This window comes from Scyliorhinus canicula, chromosome 4, assembly GCF_902713615.1.
Source record: "Scyliorhinus canicula chromosome 4, sScyCan1.1, whole genome shotgun sequence".
In the NCBI taxonomy this organism is placed as follows: Eukaryota; Metazoa; Chordata; class Chondrichthyes; order Carcharhiniformes; family Scyliorhinidae; genus Scyliorhinus; species Scyliorhinus canicula.
In genome coordinates, this window is record NC_052149.1 from 200415064 (window position 1) to 200428844 (window position 13781).

Genomic DNA, 13781 nt, shown 5'->3' on the forward strand with positions numbered 1-13781 from the left:
AATCCTTGGATATATCCCATCTGGCCCAGGGGGCCTGTCGACCCTCAGGTTTTTCAAAATTGCGAATACATCCTTCCTCAGAACATCTACCTCCTCCAGCCTACTCTCCTGTATCACACTCTCATCCTCAAAAACATGGCCCCTCTCCTTCGTGAACACTGAAGAAAAGTATTAATTCAACGCCTCTCCTATTTCTTCTGACTCCATGCACAAGTTCCCACTACTGTCCTTGACCGGCCCTACCCTCACCCTGATCATTCTTTTATTTCTCACATAAGAGTAAAAATCCTTGGGGTTTTCCTTGATCCGACCTGCCAAGGACTTCTCATGCCCCCTCCTAGCTCTCCTCAGCCCTTTGTTTAGCTCATTCCTTGCTACCTTGCAACCCTCAAGCGACCCAACTGAACCTTGCTTTCTCATCCTTACATACTCTTCCTTTTTCCTCTTGACAAGACAGTCAACCTCTTTTGTGAACCATGGTTCCCTCACACAGCCATTTCTTCCCTGCCTGACAGGGACATACCTATCAAGGACACGCAGTATTTGTTCCTTGAACAAGCTCCACTTTTCATTTGTGCCTTTCCCCGACAGTTTCTGTTCCCATCTTATGTTCCCTAATTCTTGCCTAATCGCATCATAATTACCCCTCCCCCAATTATAAACCTTGCCCTGCCGTATGGCCCTATCCCTCTCCATTGCAATAGTGAAAGACACGGAATTGTGGTCACTATCTCCAAAGTGCTCTCCCACAAACAAATCTAACACTTGGCCCAGTTCATTACCCAGTACCAAATCCAATGTGGCCCTCCCTCTTTTCGGCCTATCCACATATTGTGTCAGGAAACTCTGCTGCACACACTGTACAAAAACTGCCCCATCCGAACTGTTCGACCTACAGAGGTTCCAATCAATATTTGGAAAGTTAAAGTAACCCATGACAACTACCCTGAGACCTCCACACCTATCCATAATCTGTTTTGCAATTTCTTCCTCCACATCTCTATTACTATTTGGGGGCCTATAGAAAACTCCTAACAATGTGACCGCAACTTTCCTATTTTTAACTTCGGCCCATATTACCTCAGTAGGCAGATCCCCTTCGAACTGCTTTTCTGCAGCCGTTAAACTATCCTTGATTAACAATACTATTCCTCCATTTCTTTTACCACCTTCTCTATTCTTACTGAAACAGCTATACCCCGAAACTTCCAACAACCATTCCTGTCCCTGTTCTAACCATGTCTCTGTAATGGCCACAACATCGTAGTCCCAAGTACCAATCCACGCTCCAAGTTCGCCTACCTTATTCCGGATGCTCCTTGCATTGAAGTAGACACACTTCAACCCGCCTTTCTGTCTGTCGGCACACTCCTGTGACCTTTATACCCTCCTCAGTACCTCACTACTCTCAACACTGGCTTCTGGATGACAGCTCGTTTTCCCACCCCCTGATTCAAAGTGCTTTTAAGCTTGGGCATTGAGAGTAGGTGCTGCACAATGCCAGAGTAAGGTATCATGGGTTAGATAGAACATAGAACAGTACAGCACAGAACAGGCCCTTCGGCCCTCGATGTTGTGCTGAGCAATGATCACCCTACTCAAACCCACGCATCCACCCTACACCCGTAACCCAACAACCCCCCCCTTAACCTTACTTTTTAAGGACACTAAGGGCAATTTAGAATGGCCAATCCACCTAACCCGCACATCTTTGGACTGTGGGAGGAAACCGGAGCACCCAGAGGAAACCCACGCACACACGGGGAGGACGTGCAGACTCCGCACAGACAGTGACCCAGCCGGGAATCGAACCTGGGACCCTGGAGCTGTGAAGCATTTATGCTAACCACCATGCTACCGTGCTGCCCATAATGATGTTGAGTAACATTGGGCAGATTTTGAAGACCTGTCGGAGTGAGGATGTGGTGGTAAAATGCGACTAGCCAGTCTAATGTCCATTGACTTCGACGGAAACGGAAAATCCCACTGATGGGAGAGGCCATAAAATTCTGCCCATGGTCTCTGTGCTCACTAACTCTGGTCAAAGATAGCAGAAGATAGATACAAGCTGAACATGCAATTGCTTAGGAATTGCTGCTAGATTTTCTCCTTGCCACTCAGTGCAAAACATTTTTGCACATTAAGGAAATGTGAACTGAAGTTGAAATGTGAGCACGATAATGTTTAGTGGTCATCCGGGATTTTAATGAACAAAGAAACCAATGAGATTTTATGATCAAGAAATAAATAATGGAATGGCAGAGGAGAAACTAAGGTAATTTAATAAAGGCGAGGGAGTCCATTTGATGCTAGGTGATAAGGAGCGGAGCGAACATAGCGAATATCATTTGCTTTCGAGAATGCAGTGAACTCCACACTGGTAAATGAGACCCCGTTGTCGGTAACAAGTACTTCCAGTACGCTAGGGCCAAAAAAGAGGTGTGCAATTGTTTGATGGTTGCAGGGAGGTGATGGACGCCATTTTGTGGACCTCTAGCCACTTCAAGTACACATCACCAAAATGAGAAGCGTGTATTCTCCGCCCCGCCGTGCCATATTTCTGTTTCACCCTGCCAGCGGGATGCTCCGTTTCGCCGGCTGGTCAATGGGGTTTCCCATTGTGGGGCAGCCCCACGCTGTCAGGAAACTCCTGGGCTGCTGGCGGAGAATCCAGCCCCTGGAGTCTGTGTTGCACTCTTACGGTGGTCAAAGGAAGCACTAGAAGTACACTCTGAAGGCCTCACTTAGAAGTTTGAATATCGACATTGAGTCCTGAGCCAGATTTCTATGTTGCTTGGGTACGCCCAACCTGGAAGTGCATGAAATCGCGTGAAAGGCGGCAGCACGCACCCGCACGATATTTTAATCATAATGGGTAAAGAATCAAAAAATGCCCAGATGAGGTGTGAATGGTCACATAGCAGCCATCCTTATGAAATATTAAGGGACAAAGAAATAAATGAGACGAGACCGAACCAGCAAAAGAAAATCTATAGTAAGATGGAGGCAGGGGTTGTGATTGTTGAACATAAGGGCAGTGGTTAGCACGGCTCCGAGGTCACAGGTTCGGTCCCGGCCCTGGGTCACTGTCCATGTGGAGTTTGCACATTCTCCCCGTGTTTGCGTGGGTTTCACCCCCACAACCCAAAGATATGCAGGGTAGGTGGATTGGTGACACTAAATTGCCCTTTAATTGGAAAAATGAATTGGGTACTCTAAAAAAAAATTTTTTTAATTGATTGTTGAATACAATGTTGAGTCCAGAAGGCTTCAGAGTGCCAGGTCAAAAGATGACAAGCTGTTCCTTGATCTTGCGTTGAACTTCCTTGGAACACTGCAGCAGAACCAGGACAGTAAGGTCAGAGTGGGCAAGATGGAGAATTGAAATGGAAGTTCTGGGTTTAATTATGAATTAAAATATTATATTTAGTAAAATTTATGTCTTTAATTGAAAGCACACCGTAAGCGATAGAAATAGATTGTGTCATGATCTTTAGTGAGATATGAAGGATATTTTTGATTGCAAAGTGACTTGTCACCATCACTGCATTTCATAAGTTTCCATTGGAGGATTTTTCATGTTTTCTTTTTTTTATAAATTTAGAGTATCAAATTGATTAATTCCAATTAAGTGGCAATTTAGCATGACCAATCCACCTAGCCTGCTCATCTTTGGGTTGTGGGGGCAAAACCCACGCAAACACGGGGAGAATGTGCAAACTCCACACGGACAGTGATCCAGAGCCGGGATCGAACCTGGGACCTCGGCACCGTGAGACAGCAATGCCAACCAATGCGCCACTGTGCTGCCATACTTTTCATGTTTTCAATGCTGACAGGTTAATTGTTAATGATCAGATTCCAACAATCAATTTGACTGCAAATGAAAAGTTTAAGCGGATAAATTAAAGATTTAGTATTTTCTGACAAACCAGTTAGTTGAGAAACTAGCTCTTGGGTAGGTGTGAGAAAGAGCAGTGTATTAAGCAGGACTGGGATCCTTACTTTTGCATACACAACTAAAAATTTCATACAAAAAAACCCAAGCACATATTAGTGGTGAGAAGATCACCATGCCCACAGCGAGAAGGCCACAGGCGAATGTTGTACAGCAACCTCTCCAACTACTACAGCATTGGAACTCCTCGGTGTCAGCCAGTTCTTGTGTCATCTCTTTTTTCTGCTCTGATGTCTTGCACTGGCTGCTGTTTGTATCTCCCAATGCTTTTCCTACAACCGGTTCAATGATGTTATCGTCTGGAGAGAAAGTCCACGAGGCATCGGTTTCACCACTTTTTTTGCTGCAGTTTGTTGGACAGTCAATGTCCTGATCATTAAATGAAACATTATTACTCTGGAGCAAGATAGAGGGAGCTTCAATTTGGGCCTTATCAGCAACATCTACTTTCATCTCGGATGCAGTTCCCACAGAAGCATTGTCATTCTTCTGATTTGTTTCACTGCCACAAGGAACCGGAGCAACAGGTATGAGTTCAGTAGCAGGTATGCCTGTTGAACTGGATTCAGCTTGTTGGGTGTGGGATGGTATTTCACTCTCCACAGGTAAACTCGCTCTCTTTCCTTCAATACAGAAAGCTTTCTCATTCTCCGTTTTCAGGTTTATTTCAGATACCATTTTCTCAGGATTTATATCTCTTAAAGAACTGCAAGGAGAAATATTATTACATTCGTAATTTTTCAGATATTTTCTGTAAGCAATTTCTATTGGACTGAAAAACACTTGAACATAAAAATGTGGTTTTGAAACTACATTCAATTGCAAACTCTGCACTAAACTAAAGCGTGATTAAAATGTATTTGGATGAACTATGCAATAAGATGAATATTTGAGAAGCACTCTTTCACATAATGTCCAGACCGGTTGCTTTGGGAGAGCAGAGCAACATGGACTGAGCACATGGTAGCGGGCCAAGGAAAACTGTTTTAGCAAGATGAACTGGATTGTATTGTATTAGATTTGGGTTCATTGTCACATGTACCGAGGTACAGCAAAAAGTATTGTTTTGTACAGCCCAGGCAGATTGTTCCATACATGAAACAAACATAGGACATATGATAGATGCACAATGTAAATACATAGACACAGGCATCGGGTGAAGCATACGGAGTCTAGTAATACTCAGTAGGGAAGATGCGTGGAGAGATCAGTTCAGTCCATAAGAGGAGTCTGATAACTGCAGGGAAGAAGCAGTTTTTGAATCTGTTAGTGCATGTTTTCAGACTTTTGTATCTCCTGCCCGATGGAAGAGGTTGGAAGAGAGAATAACCTGGGTGTGAGGGGTCTTTGATTATGCTGCCCGCTTTCCCAAGGCAGCGGGAGGTGTTGGTGGAGTCAATGGATGGGAGGCGGTTTTGCATGATGGACTGGGCTGTGTTCACGACTCTCTGTAGTTTCCTATGGTCTTCGACCAAGCAGTTGCCATACCAGGCTGTGATGCAGCCAGATAGGATGAGTTATGTAGCTTTTTTTATATAAATGTAGAGTACCCAATTCATTTTTTCCAATTAAGGGGCAATTTAGCATGGCCAATCCACCTGGCCTGCACATCTTTGGGTTGTGGGGGTGAAACCCACGCAAACATGAGGAGAATGTGCAAACTCCACACGGACAGTGACCCAGAGCTGGGATCAAACCTGGGACCTCAGCGCCGTGAGGCAACAGGGCTAACCCACTGTGCCACGGTGATGCCCGGATTATGTAGCTTTTAATCATTCCTACCCTGACATTACTCCGTGCGGAGTACGAGCTCCCCCGCTCGGGGCAGGGTATCTCAATTGACCAATGTATAAAAGGTCAGCCAGTAAGGCATCGACCAGAATAGGAACCCGGTAGGTATCTACCGGATAGTGTACATATCGTTTGTGTAAATAAAACTTTATTTCTTATTTTACTCGGTGTGGATTCCCTGTGTCCTTATTAAAATCAGGAGGGCAGATTGAATCTCAGAGTGAAGGTACTGGTTGAAGTTTACGGCACTGTAGATTGGGGGAGCACAGATTATGAAGTTTTCAGACACTATGCACAGTAAACGTAAAATCAGGAAGCTTTTTAATCACACAGTGCAGTGGAAGGTTGGAGTTCTCACGCACAAAAGGATGTCGGGTGAATTAAAATTTGCAAGACTGGGATTTTTGACTTTTTCAGCTAGGGTTATCGACGAATATTCAGCAAAGTTGGGTAACTAAAGTTGGACTGACTGAATGGCGTGCCAAGTGTGAGGGGCTAAAATGGTTCACTTTTGTTCCTATGTGTCTATATATGGCTCTGGACACGGAATGGACCTTCTGAGTTAGAGATGAGTGTGCTATCCCCGAGCCTAGGTTGGCACACATTTGTCATTCTGTTGTCCAGGGAAAATGGATTGCTGGAAGAGTTGCGTTGGAGCTGAACTCTGTGGATTTGCATGCAAACAACCTTGGTCCATGGATCGTTGAAGGTGCTGTTCGGAAGAACTCCTAATGTGAATACAAGAGACTGAGCTGAAGGTTTTCAACTGAAACTGTAAGTACTGCACTGGAGTGTCAGTCTAGATATTTTTGTTGCTCAAGTCACTGAATTCATACTTATCATAGAATTTACAGTGCAGAAGGAGGCCATTCGGCCCATCAAGTCTGCACTGGCTCTTGGAAAGAGCACCCTACCCAAGGTCAACACCTCCACCCTATCCCCATAACCCAGTAACCCCACCCAACTCTAAGGGCAATTTTGGACACTAAGGGCAATTTATCATGGCCAATCCACCTAACCTGCACATCTTTGGACTGTGGGAGGAAACCGGAGCACCCGGAGGAGACCCACGCACACACGGGGAGGATGTGCAGACTCTGCACAGACAGTGACCCAAGCCGGAATTGAACCTGGGACCCTGGAGCTGTGAAGCAATTGTGCTATCCACAATGCTACCATGCTGCCCATGCACTTGAACCCACAAGCTCCTGAGAAAGAGTCAAGAGTACGTCTAACTGGCCCAGAACTTATCCCCAATATTGTGTTGCTGCATCTAACCTAATCTTTCCTTAGTCTGGTATCCTTAATGCAGCAGTTGTGACACAAGAGATTTATCCAATTCTTGCAGCATGAGATTCTATTCCCAGAAACAGTAGATATTTTAAATGATAATCACACTATACAGGTAAACCTAATTCATATAAGCTACCCCACAGAATCTAGTTCGGCTCATCTGACTCAGGTTCCAGCACTCTATTGCTGATGGCAATAGAGCTCCAGCTGAAATCAAAGGAAATGCATTGTTGTGGCAGTAATTATTACAAACTTTGTAATAACAAGATTGTCACAGTGCGTCTATACCCAAGTCCTGTTTGCCAAGGCACAAAACTTATTATTTTCTCTTCAACCCTCTTTCCTTCCCCAGTCATTGCATGCTCTCTCACCGAGTTATCCTCTCCCCTGTGAGGAAGCAGCCAGCTTCTCGCTCAGCAGTATAACTGAGATGGGGAGAATATTCGGGATTACAGGATGATCACCCCCATGCACAAAACAACCCCACCAGCCCTGTACTTACATTACCAAAACTGAATGAACTGCTTTCAGTGGAAAAATAGATTCACAAGAGTACAAGCTACAGCTTTTTATTTAATCATAACTAATTACACAACTAACAAAGTAGAAATTAGTTTGTTACATTTATAGCAAAAGTATACCTGAAGCATTAATCAGCTTCCTTCAGATGGCAGTTTGTAATTGAAAGCTAAAGGTAGTACCTCAAGACAGCGGTACTCTGATAGCTTAACCCAGTCTCCAACCTTCATTGTGGTGAAAGATAGGGAGGGGTGGTAAGCTATTTGATCATGGAGGCAGTACTGGTAAGTCTGTGACATCAACACATTTCACTCAGAATCATTAGATTGCAAATAGGAGCAGGAGCATTGGATGATTTTACCCCTTTCTAGCCCTGAAGTGCTGAAACCAAGAATGTCTTTTTTTATACAAAACAATTTGAATGTCTTCCTTATTAAAAATGCACATTAACAGTTTGGAATTAATAAGTATCTCAAAGTATCGCAACTCACCTGAATGATCTCTTCCATTTATGAATGGCTTATTCATGCAGCCTATCTGCTGAATTGAAGAAACAACTCATTGTTTGCAGAGTAGTGATGCAAGTGTAGCTCCAGGGCTGTACTGAGAGACAGAAACAAGTACAAATGATTTCACTTCTTTACTAGCTGCTGCTCTGCAGTTGGTGAGGCACTGCATAATGACGTTCATTCAAGGAGAATTTAAATAAAGTCCTACCTTATAATTGGTTTATTGAGACATTCTATATTTCCCTGTCACTCTGGTTGAAAAGCATTCCTCCTCCAGTGCCTCCTTCCTTATCCTTTACATCTCATCTGCTTTCACCTTCTCTCTTCCTTTCCTGCAGGGTCTGACTCACACAGGAAAAGGGATCCTTGGTTATATATGGCTCTCTGGGACTTCACCAAATGGTTACTCTTCATGCATGACTTTAGGAAGTATTTTACTGCAGAGGGCATCACAGTCAAGTTTGATTCTGTCTTTACCTGATTGATATCCACAGTTCAGCTCCTTTTCCCCCCAGCAGTCACAGATTTTTTTTTTTTTTCAAAAAATATACTTTATTCATAAAATTTATCTTAATCTTTACAGAACATTTCAAAATACCTTGACTGTACATTTCCGTCTCAGTTACATTCATTTGTCGTCGATTCCATTGGGATAACGTTGCACACGTATCCTACTATAAGTTACAGTTCTTTTTTCAATATTTACATTACTTTGTTTCTTTCATACATACATTCTGGTAATGGAAAAAAAGAACTCCGGACCGAGGGGTTTTACACTGTTACCAACCCCTCGGTGTACATTTGGTGGTAAGACCTTACACTGTGGTCTTTCCCCATTGCGCCTTGGCGGCAGCTGCCCCAAGTTTGAGTGCGTCCCTCAGCACGTAGTCCTGGACCTTGGAATGTGCCAGTCTGCAACACTCGGTCGAGGACAGTTCTTTGCACTGGAAGATCAGCAAGTTTCGGGCAGACCAAAGAGCGTCTTTCACCGAGTTGATGACCTTCCAGCAGCAGTTGATATCTGTCTCGGTGTGGGTCCCCGGAAACAGTCCATAGAGCACAGAGTCCTGTGTCACAGAGCTGCTCGGGATGAACCTTGACAGATACCACTGCATCTCACTCCAGACCTGTTTTGCAAAGGCACATTCCACAAGGAGGTGTGTGGCTGTTTCATTTCCCCCACAGCCACTCCGAGGGCAGCGTGCATTGATGCTGAGCCTTCGGGTGTACATGAAGAATCTGACAGGGAGGGCCCTTCTCACCACCAGCCAAGCGAGGTCTTGGTGCTTGTTTGAAAGTTCTGGTGATGAGGCGTTCTGCCAGATGGCTCTGACAGTCTGCTCAGGGAACCATCCAACATCCTCCACAGTCTCCTTTTCTCTGAGGGTCTCGAGGACATTACGTGCTGACCACTGCTTCATTGCCTTGTGGTCAAAGGTGTTTTCCTTCAAAAATTTTTCCACGAAGGATAGGTGGTACGGTACAGTCCAACTACTTGGAGCGTTCCGCGGCAATGAGGCCAGGCCCATCCTTCGTAACACCGGGGACAGGTAGAACCTCAGTATGTAGTGACAGATAGCATGAGGAATGGGAGTTCTAGCTGAACTTTACTCTACCTGGCCCAATTGTGTTGAAGTCAGGCACCCCTATCGACATACTGCTTAACTCAGACTAACTCAGGAGAGACAAAGGATTGACTTTGGCATCTTTCTGATTCTGTGCAGCTTAGTACAAGGAGTGTGATGCAGTGAATAGTGTCGTGCCACTGCGCCAGAAACACCAGGTTCGAGTACCGATCCAGCACTTGATGGTCCATAATGCAGCCAAATAGATATCAAGAGGTGAACACAGGTGAGATTCCTGATCAGCCATACTATGGAAAGATACTGGAGCCTCTCATCACTATCCATGGCTCCAATATGCGTGGAAAAGTGCATGTTGCCATGGCAATTCAGACTCCTTACATAGAACATAGAACATTACAGCGCAGTACAGGCCCTTCGGCCCTCAATGTTGCGCCGACCTGTGAAACCACTCTAAAGCCCATCTACACTATTCCCTTATAGTCCATATGTCTATCCAATGACCATTTGAATGCCCTTAGTGTTGGCGAGTCCACTACTGTTGCAGGCAGGGCATTCCACACCCCTACTACTCTCTGAGTAAAGAACCTACCTCTGACATCTGTCCTGTATCTATCACCCCTCAATTTAAAGCTATGTCCCCTCGTGTTAGACATCACCATCCGAGGAAAAAGGCTCTCAATGTCCACCCTATCTAATCCTCTGATCATCTTGTTAATCATCTGATCATCTTGGGTTGGCTCAGTTGGCTGGGTGGCTAATATGGATCAGATTGGTTGCAAGACTACAGGGTTCGATGGGGGGTGGGTTTCGGACCTGATTCCTTGCCCTACCTATGGTGGAAATCAGTGGGTAGCATCTGCCTTTAGGTAGAGAACTGAAAAAGAAGAAGACAGCTTAGTATCTTAACTTGTCCTGCATTCACATTATTAAAGGAATATCCTGAATGAACATAGGAAAATAGAACATTCTAGACAAAAGAAAGAGGCTGAAGTCCAACTAGTCCGTCTGATGATAAAATAATTATGGACTAAGTGACTAACCATGACAATCAAGCTCTATTATTTACTGCACAACCAACCCAGACATGAGGCAAGGCAAACTTGTCAGTGTTGAGAACCTTAGGTTAAAAAGTGATATGTTCCTCCCCAATATGTTACACTAACGACATATCCTGTCGCAAATCACTCATATTGGGCGCAATTCTCTGGACTTATTGCGCTCGAGCGAGAGCACAGTGAGGCAGGGGAATAGAGGGAGAGGCCAAAAACGAGAATAGTGCCGGGCGCCAAACCGTTTGCGCGCAACTGGCTCGCACGGAAATCGGGATCTGGTCATCAGTCTGTATGGCAATAACAACTCACTTGTGCAAGTCCTCAGGGTGGACCCTTACATCTGCGGCGTGGGACGTCCTCCGCCTTTGTGGTCACTCCGTCTTCAGCTACCCCCATAACCTCCCAGGCCCATTCCTCGAAGGTCACGAGGATTCTTATGTCTGGCACCCCTCTGCCAGTCTGGGCCCTCTACCCGCGATTATGGGAGAGCTTCTCCAGCGGAGACACAGAGAGGGCATTGTTAGTCACATGTGCGGTTCACAGTGGTTGCGGCAAGGGGGGGTTATGAAGGAAGGTTGGGGTGCTGTTCGCGTGGGGGCGGGAAGGTGTCGAAGGGGGTGCAGTCCTCCTGATCACATTTCCTCAGTTTTCAGCCACTGCCACTTAATCCCAGGCAGCACTGACTACCCTGTTGCTCACCCTGCAGCACCCTCGGGGGATCAGGACATCCCTCCTGGCCTTGACTACATCCAGAAGCCTCCCCAGGTCCGTGTCTCCAAACCTTGGGGCTGGTCGTCTCGCTGCCATGGCTGTGTGCTGAGTGGGTTGGCTGTGCAAGTGCTGTTTAAGTGCTGCTAGACCTTGTTAGCAGGGGGATGGCGAGCGGGGTCCTGGCTAATAGGCTGTGGCGAGCCTTCATTTGCGGCGTGAAGCCCGTGGGGCCTCGTTAAGTGGACCAGTAAATGTTCAATTGCGTTGCCAGCCTCACTGGGCCGAGCGACGGGAAACCCGCGGCAGTTCCCACTCGCTACCACACTTAGAAATCTTTACAGAGAATCATCACTCCTATTATTTTCTGAAAGAAACCTAGCAAATATGTATATGAAGCAATCAATAATATCTTCTTCACCTATAGGAAACCTGTTCTGTAGATTTACCATTTCTTATTTAAAGGATTTTACAGATTTATTTTGAATGTGCTCCCTTTTGGACACAGGCTTTATCGTTTGGTTCCACAGTTCTAGATAAGGTGAAACAGCTTATCACGGTCTACATCATCTAGTCCTTTAGAATCCTAACATCAGCCTAACATCAGCTCTCAACTCCTCTTTTCCATTGAGAACATGTTGAATTTACATAATCACTCCTTATAATCCAATTCCTCTTTCACATCAGTAATTCGGGTTGCCTTCTTCTGAATACTTCAAGAACCGCAATGTTGTTTCTATACTGCAGTGACCAGAACTCTACACAATATTCTAAATACAGTCACACTAATGATTTAAAAATGGCAGGATTACCTTGCTAAATCAGCCTTTTAATGCATCCTGACATTTGATGTGAGTTACACATTGCCACTGAGCAGTGTTACAATAGCTTCAATTTATTCTCCATCAGGACCCTCAGATCTCTTTCTTCTGCACGCATTATTTTCTTCCCTTTAAATAATTGTCCCTTCCTCGATCTTTGTCCCCATCTGAAGCACTTTACATTTCTCCTATTGAATTTCTTCCCACTTCTCAGTCCAATTCCAAAGTATATACAAATCCTGCAGTGGTTTATCTTTTCGAGCTTTGTAGACAACCACCCTCATTACTGGATGCAAATTTAGCCACAGTGTGTGATTCTTGGCTCCAAATCATCTATGAAAATATTAAATAAAAATCCCTGAAACAGATTCCTGTGAGATCCACTGTAACACAATGATGACATTGCCTGAACCACCATTCTTTAGGTTAATCATTCAGCTAATGTAAAATATTGTCAAGGATCCCACCTGCTTTATTTTCAGTGCCACCCTTTCCAGAGGTTTATCTTTTATTACTTCCTCAAAAAAGCGTGTATATTAGCTTGTCAAACTCTCCTCTGCATGGGCCTATATTGGTCGTCCTTCATCTTATTTCTATTCAGATGCTCCACAATTTTTAATGAAGATTTTGCAACTTTAAATCTAATGGTAAACGCCTTTGTCTGTAGTTTCTTGCATAATTTTCTATTTTTATAAAAATGGGAAACTTTGCCTTTCTCCAGTTGCCAGGCACCTTTCCAGGATAATAGACATAGACATAGAACAGTACAGCACAGAACAGGCCCTTCGGCCCTCGATGTTGTGCCGAGCCATGATCACCCTACTCAAACCCACGTATCCACCCTATACCCGTAACCCAACAACCCCCCCCTTAACCTTACTTTTTAGGACACTACGGGCAATTTAGCATGGCCAATCCACCTAACCCGCACATCTTTGGACTGTGGGAGGAAACCGGAGCACCCGGAGGAAACCCACGCACACACGGGGAGGACGTGCAGACTCCGCACAGACAGTGACCCAGCCGGGAATCGAACCTGGGACCCTGGAGCTGTGAAGCATTTATGCTAACCACTATGCTACCGTGCTGCCCCAAGTAATAATAATAATCTTTATTGTCACAAGTAGGCTTACATCAACACTGCAATGAAGTTACTGTGAAACACCTGTTCGGGTCCACGGAGGGAGAATTCAGAATGTCCAAATTACCTAACATGAATGAATGAAAATAGCTTATTGTTACGAGTAGGCGTCAATGAAGTTACTGTGAAAAGCCCCTAGTCGCCACATTCCGGCGCCTGTTCGGGGAGGCTGTTATGGGAATCAAACCATGCTACTGGCCTGCCTTGGTCTGCTTTCAAAGCAAGTGATTTAGCCCAGTGTGCTAAACAGCCCCTGCTAAACAGTGTGCTAAACAGCACATCTTTCAGGACTTGTGGGAAGAAAGTAGGGCATCCGGATTCAGCAATTCCTGGAAGATGTGACAAAGTTCCTGAAATTTCGTCTTTTGGTTCCAGGTCTTTATGAAAAGTAAGTGTGCCATGT

The 13781-nt window shown here is 44.9% G+C and overlaps 1 protein-coding gene across 2 annotated transcripts; it reads right to left on the reverse strand.

The window, feature by feature from the left end:
• Positions 1-3872: 3872 nt before the first annotated feature.
• On the reverse strand, positions 3873-8480 carry LOC119964187. 2 transcript variants are annotated; one of them, XM_038793475.1, is made up of 3 exons: positions 8279-8480; positions 8053-8164; positions 3873-4664 (listed from the first exon to the last, which is right to left on the reverse strand). In XM_038793475.1, exon 3 carries the CDS (start codon positions 4634-4636, stop codon positions 3983-3985), a length of 654 nt encoding a protein of 217 aa, XP_038649403.1. In that variant the 5' UTR covers positions 4637-4664; positions 8053-8164; positions 8279-8480; the 3' UTR covers positions 3873-3982. The 2 variants fall into 2 exon arrangements, with proteins under 2 accessions (XP_038649403.1, XP_038649404.1); XM_038793476.1 differs by lacking the exon at positions 8279-8480 and having other exon boundaries at positions 8053-8216.
• Positions 8481-13781: the final 5301 nt, after the last annotated feature.

What these genes read in the sequence shown, in the direction of transcription:
- LOC119964187 (XM_038793475.1), bottom strand. Translation starts at nt 4,636, where the DNA reads ATGGTATCTGAAATAAACCTGAAAACGGAGAATGAGAAAGCTTTCTGT.